Source organism: Mesoplodon bidens, assembly GCF_964165515.1.
Source record: "Mesoplodon bidens genome assembly, chromosome: 13".
Lineage (NCBI taxonomy): Eukaryota > Metazoa > Chordata > Mammalia > Artiodactyla > Ziphiidae > Mesoplodon > Mesoplodon bidens.
In genome coordinates, this window is record NC_138169.1 from 24,571,708 (window position 1) to 24,578,568 (window position 6,861).

The following is a 6,861-nucleotide window of genomic DNA, read 5'->3' on the forward strand; positions in this document are numbered from 1 at the left end:
GACTCACAAATGAAGGCCAATCAGCTCTTTGTGGAGAGCAGTTAGCCCAATAATTTTTCTTTTCTCTAATTATTTTTTAATCATTTGTTCTAAAGATCTACCCAGGGATGCAGAGAAGGAGAGGAATTTTTTTAAAGATGTTCACGGTAATTAAGAGCATGGGTTTTTGGACCATACTGATCTAGTTCCAGATCTAAACTCTACCCCTTACCAGCTGTGTGACCTTGGTCAAGTTACTTCACCTCTCTGAGCCTTGGTTTGGTCATCTGTAAATGTGGGTAATCCTAATGTAAGAATTAAATGCGATTTGAGTGTACTAGTGCTTAGCACGGTGCCCAGCACAGAGTTGGCACTTAGAAAATAGGAGTTAACCTACTTACAATATTATGATTCCTTCCGAATCTTTTCATGTGAAAGATGATGCAGTGTAGAACATATTGGGCTGGCCAAAAAGTTCGTTTCCACCATCTTATGGGAAAATCTGAATGAACTTTTTGGCCAACCCAACATTATAGGGAAAAAAAGCCGAGGATGATACCAAACTGCTGACAGTGGTCATTGGAGGGAGGGGTTATGAAGTGGAGGGTAAATAATGAGACCTCTGATTTTCTGTGTTATTTATTCCTGTAGTGTGTTAATTTCTCATAGCAAGCATATATTACTTTTGTAATCAGGAAAAAAAGTGTTTTGAATCTTTAAAATTCTCAGTAACAATATTAAAAGAAAAATCTTAGGGAAAATACTTATCCATATCTTTTCCGCCTACATACATATTGTCACATAGTTCTGACCATGGTGTTCAAACAGTTTTGTCTGAAAGCTTGGTCATAAGAGTTTTTCTGTGTTGCTGCATAGTCAGCGTAATGTATCGAAATTTTGATCATGACCTCCATTGTTGGCCAATTAGAGTACCACTTTTTTTGCTCTTACAGATAATGTGTAGCTTGTTCTATGTTCCCTTGTAATTGGGTATAGGAGTTGTTGACACTTTGGCTGTTATAAAGCATGTAGAAAGTTTTATTGGCTAGTGTGGGACTCTGGGAAGGAACCTGGAGCTCTGAGAACGCTTACTTGCATCAGCAGAGAGTTTTACTTTGGGTCAGAACCAGTCCTTTCTGGCATTCATAGCTCCTGGGACCCCTGGAGGACCAGGAGGGCGGAGGAGCCACCAGGGTTCCTCTGCCTTGAGATCTAGATGGGAGGAAAAGAGGGTGGGGAAGAAAGGCGGGTGCCACACGTAAGGTGACGTGTGACAGGTGAGGAGAAACCTTCCTGTTCTGAATTGCATTTCTTGTACACAGGGATTTCAAGGGTTTGGATTTGGAGATGGTGGCTTCCAGATGTCTTTTGGAATTGGGGCATTTCCCTTTGGCATATTTGCCACAGCATTTAACATAAATGATGGGCGGCCTCCTCCAGGTAATACCCTATTCTCTTGGTGATTTTGCTTGAAGACTCCTAGGAATTCAGCAATATATAGGATAATCAGCCTTTTCAAAATGTGCTAAACTCTTTTCTGATTACTGGTAGTCGTGGTAATGATATTGCTCACTTACCAAGTATTAGGCACAGGCGCATTCAGAGTGCTTTCCATTATAAACCTGGGATCCCCACGATGAGCCTGTGGGACAGATGTGCAATTAACTCCATTTTACAATTCAGAAAATGCTCAGTAATGTTTTCCAAGAAAAGTATATACTCTACCCAGCTCTACCCAGCTGAGTAAAAGCCTAGTCCTGGGCATATACCCCCGACTTTGACCATTGGGGGTGGGGAGGGGCCAGGAGACTGCAAGGAGTCTGGTCCTCCCTATTCTCTGGCCAGCTTCCCTCAGGACACACGTAGGGCTGGTCCTGAGCCCCAGCCCTTTGGGAACCATGCCTATGTCTGCCACCTGCTTCTACCTTTCTCCCTCCAGCCAGCTTGAGAGTGCTGGCTGCAGTTGGTGTAGGGCAGGGAGCGAGGTAGGTGCCCTGGGCTCTATCGCAATCTGACGCCCAGGCCCAGATCCTGACCATGGAGCTGCAGAGCTGCCGAGGGCGGTTGAGCTCTGCTTGCACTCAGTGGGGCCTCGTGTGCTGGGCACTGTGAGGTACAGAAGGGACCAGTGCGTGGCTCCTGGCCAGGAGCTTAGGCTCTGGGGACAGTAACCTCTCCTGAGCCATCCATTTGTCCCCTGCCTTCCCACCCGGGTGCTTGGCACATAGCAGACAATCAGTAAGTTTTGTTGACTGCCGGCCTGCTTGATTCCATCAGCGCGCCTAACTGTGGCGTAATATGTAGCACCAAGCGATCTTGGGACTGCCCTTCCTTACCTCATCTACCTCAAAAGTTTCTCCTCTGTTCACATGCTGTTTTATCAGAGGAAGGAGACCTCAAAGGGCCAAGTGTGCTCTGCTCTGAAGGAGGGACAGGGCCCCGTGGAAGGAGCACGCACCTGCCTGCTAGTTTATTTCCATCCATCCTGGTCCAGGGCTCTCCCGGGTTCCCCAGGTAAAGAGAGTTCACAGCCAGGCTGTGAACTCTCTTTATCCCCTTGGCACAGTCAGACAGTTTTCCCTTGTTGTGTGTGTTTGGTACAGTTTGCCCATCTGGGATGTAGTTTCTCATAACTCTCCTTGCCCCACAGTCAGGACAAGGAGCTCTACGGAGTAGCTTTTCTCAAAGCAGAGAGGAGTGGAGACCCAGGTTCTCAGCCCACTTCTGCCCCTAGTTTGCTATGGATTGAGGGAGACAGGTCGTTTTGCCTGTCTGGGCTCTAGTTCTCGTCTCTGAAAAAGGAAGGCACCTCATGCAGGGCTCCCTGAGACCCCTCCTGACTCATCAGTGCCAGAATCTAGAGACTCCATGACTCGAGAGGCAGTGTGTGGAGAGGCTGAGAGCACAGCTGTGGGCTCTCTGCCAGCTCATGAACCTTGAGATCTTAGGCAGGTCACCTCATACCTGTGCTTCAATTTCTTCTTACACAGAATGGGATAATAATGCCCAACAGGCAATAATGAGTATACACAACAGCACACACAAGATGCTTAACAAATAGTAGCTTTTATTTTTCCCTCCAAGACTTTCCTGGTTTATTTGTACCTGGAGACAAAATCCTCTTAGGACGAATTGGAGACTTTGTCCTTATTGTTATATGATTCCACATGTTTTTATAATTTGAATTTTGTTTTGCCTAATATTATTTGGGGTTTGGAAATATTTTTAGTGTGCAGGATTCTGTTGTAAAGAGATGAAGGTTGATGCTCTCAACTTCTGACTCCAGTGGGCAGTGTGTGCAGCTGCAGCATTCTCACAGCCTCCCTCCTCCCTCCTGTCCCTCCAGCTGTCCCCGGAACGCCCCAGTATGTGGACGAGCAGTTCCTGTCACGCCTGTTCCTGTTTGTGGCCCTGGTGATCATGTTCTGGCTATTGATTGCCTAATGCTGGGCTCCCGGCCTACATCCATGCAGGGCCTCTGGACCGGTGACATGCTACCCCCACTCTTGATGTTTGGCTTCCTGGCTAATCCTGACCTCTGGAATCACTGGGGTCAGTGACACATGAAGGAGTTTTGCTTCTCCATCAGAGCTTTGGGACTCAAGACCAGTTGTTGAGGACCCTGGAGTGTGGCCATTGCTGTAAACACCTCAGGCTTTGGCATTGAGTCATCTCTCATGGGTTACACCGTGAAATCCTGTTCCAGCCAGCTCAGCAGGTCCTGACTCTGCACAGGGAAGAGGCAGGAGAAGAGGAATTGTCAGTACAATTTCACCTGAATTTAATATTACAAAAACAAAGGGACGAACCAAATATGGAAACTTCTTTTCATCTCTTTAAATAAATACCCCTTGGTAAGTGGCCTCTGAAGTCAGTGGGACTCCTCATACAGAGAGGTTCCCCTTCCAGATCGCAGTGCTATTCTGTCCTATTTCCTCTTCAGCAGAGATGCAAGAAATTGCTGTCCCATTAAGATCATAATTGTAGCAGCTGGAGCTGGAGTCGATTCATGAATTCACCAGGGATCCAAAGATCTATTGCCTCTGGGCTGTGCTCAGTGTCTTTGGCTCCAGAGTGGCTTGAATGACCTGGTTTCCTGGCGTAGATTATCCCCAGAGACATGTGGTTTCCCATCAGTTTTCCCCCAAAACTATGCATATCTGCCTCCCTGCCAGAGGGCACCCAGCCTAGATTACTGTTGAAGCCAGGACGGACTGCGTGTTAGGAAAGACCTGCAGTCGGGACTCAGGTGGGATTCGGAGCTCAGGTGCAGGAACGACTGAATAAGCAGCCTTGTCCCTAAGGCCGCAGAAGCTCCAGGTGCATCCTTTCCCAGACCCCACAAAGGAAACTGGGAGGCTTGTTGAGTCATCCCAGCTGCATGTTGAAGACCACCCTCCTCAGAAGCCAAATTGTCCTTAAAGAAGAGGCAGGGAAAGGGGAGACCCAGCATGTGACTCTGATTTTGGTATGGTTTGAAGACCTCTTGTGTGTGTGCTAAAACCAGAGAAGCACACTACTCCAGAGCAGGCAACCCCTGGTGGTTTGTAAAGCCGGGCGCAGAGCCCAGGGAGCCTCAGCACAAAGATAGGATGTGGTCTGCCTGTGGAAGTCTTCCCCTGGAAACTTTCAGGGAAGTCATTCTTCCCAAGCTCTTGATTTGTTTTTCAACTTCACAAGCTGCTTCTTCCGAATTTGACTGAGGGAGTGTGTTGCCAGCAGGAGAACAGTTCACCTGGTGGAATGGTTCTCGCTTTGCCAGTCTGGCATCTTCCTAGAAATCCAGGCTCTTCCAGGAGATCCTTAGGGTAGGGGGAGATGGACTTACTCTGAGGGCCTCTCTGTCACTTCACCAGTCCACACTGCTCCTGAGTTTACCCCCAGCAATAGCCAACAAGTGGTTGAAAGCCCCACCTAGTGTTTGTTCCAGATATGGTTCTGCATAGCGTGTGGAAACCAAGACCTTGAGGAAGACGAGGGAAGCCCTTCTCCTCTCTCCACTGCACCCCCCGCTTCCCCTCTTACCTTTCAGTGCCAGAGTTCAGTGTTTAAGCAGACAAAATACAAGTATTGAATAGGTGGTTCGTTTACCGAATCAATTTGGTAGGAATAAGCCACCTGCTTTATGGTGTGCCTGATGGATTTTAAAGATTCTCTGGGCACCCACTCTAGAGTGCTCATTTTATCACCTGGAAATCCCAGGTCTGACAGACCCTGGTTTCTCAGTGCAATGGCCCCACCTAGCGATGGGAGAGAGGACTTTAGTCAGATGGACCGAACAGAAATGGGCTTCCAGAAGAAAGGTTAAAAAAAGAAGGGTTGTACGTAGGAAGACAAATAACTTTGACCCTTTAACGAAGAGGAGTGAGCCCAGGAGAGCTCCACCAGCAAAGGCATCCAAGGAACCTGTTAGCAAAGCCAGGTTGGCCATGTGCCCTTTGATTTTAAACCTTGCAGGTCCCCACTCATGCTCTGCCAGGAGCTGGGGCAGGAGAGCCGACTTGGGACTGCTGGCCCAGCCCCGACAGGGAGGCCCCTTCCCAATGCCCCTGCAGGCTCACCACCTTACCCCTCTGCTGAGGCATTTTTCCTTTCTTTGTGTGTGTTTTCTATGTTCTTGGCCCCCAACCCCTCCTGCCACCTTTGTGGATTAGGACCAGGTCCCAACCACAGTTAGAAAATAATACCATGTACACCTTGACCAGTCACTAATTTTCACTGTTGTAAAAGTGATTTGATTTAGAATTAAACAAATGGTTTTACATAACTGTGAGCTGTGGACTTATGTGTCAGGGGAGTTGGGGGGAATGGGTTGAGGACTGGCCTGGCCTCCAGGAAGATTGAGGATGAAAGTCTTTAAACACCCATGGATAATTAGAAATGAGAAGCATACGCTGGAGGCCTGGCTTCATACACAGCCCCACCCAAGATGTGACCTGTCTGGCAGGCAGACCCAGTCCTCATAAGTGTATGGAATTCTGAAGGTTGTGGGCTGCCACCCTGGAGCTTAGCTTGTGGCCAGAAAGAGCCTTGAGGACAATCAGGTTGTTCCGTGTCAGCATCTCGCCCCATGTTCTTTGACAAGGCAAGCTGGTCTCCAGCCAAGCCCCTCTACCTGGAACAGGGGGCATGCTGCTCTGTAAGGTTCCGTGAGGTTCTCAGCAGAATGTGAGATGGAAGATGGTGATATTACAAACCTGGCCCAGCCTCGGGCTCCCCAGCACATCAGAGCTACAGGTCATCCCTCTGAAAGGAGCTCTTTTCTCCCTCTTAAACTTTGACCTAACAGTTATCAAATTGAATAGTGCCAAGACATAGTAGGAAATGCAAAGGTAAGGGAACTCCAGGAATTCATAAGCCCAGTAAGAAAAGGAAACAAGACACAAGTAGAATAGGACAATAAGGCCTCCATGTACCAGTCGTTCAGCCCCAATAGCCATCAACTCAGGTCCAGTCTTGTTTCATCCCTACCCTGACACTGTTCCTCTCCTGTACCTGCACTGTTTTGAAGCAAATTCTAGTCATATCTCACCTATTAAGTATTTCAATATGCATCTCAAGGATTTTTAAAAATATAACCAAGATACTCTTTTATGTACCTTTAAAAATTGATGGTAATTCCTTAATATCATGTATCCAATCATTGTTCAAATTTTCTTAGTTGTCTCATAACTCTTGTACAGTTTGAGTTGAGATCCAGATTAGATCCATACATTGCTATTGGATGTCTCTTAAGTCTCTGTTACATCTATAGGATCCTCTTCCGTCTCTTTTCTTTCCCTTGCAGTTAGTTTGTCCTGTTCAGTTTCCTACAACTTCACTTTTGCTATTTGCATCACTGTGGTATTAACAAACTCTTCTCACTCTTGTATTTCCTGTAAA

The 6,861-nt window shown here is 47.3% G+C and overlaps 1 protein-coding gene across 6 annotated transcripts in view; it reads left to right on the plus strand.

The window, feature by feature from the left end:
• The window catches only part of RNF185 (ring finger protein 185), a 28,764-nt gene extending 23,018 nt beyond the window's left edge, over positions 1 to 5,746 (plus strand). For all 6 annotated transcript variants that reach the window (XM_081251825.1, XM_081251826.1, XM_081251827.1 and 3 more), the window contains 2 exons: positions 1,302 to 1,419; positions 3,326 to 5,746. In XM_081251825.1, the coding sequence (XP_081107951.1) occupies positions 1,302 to 1,419; positions 3,326 to 3,423 (216 nt within the window). In that variant the 3' untranslated portion in view covers positions 3,424 to 5,746. The remainder of the gene's footprint in view (positions 1 to 1,301; positions 1,420 to 3,325) is intronic.
• Positions 5,747 to 6,861: the final 1,115 nt, after the last annotated feature.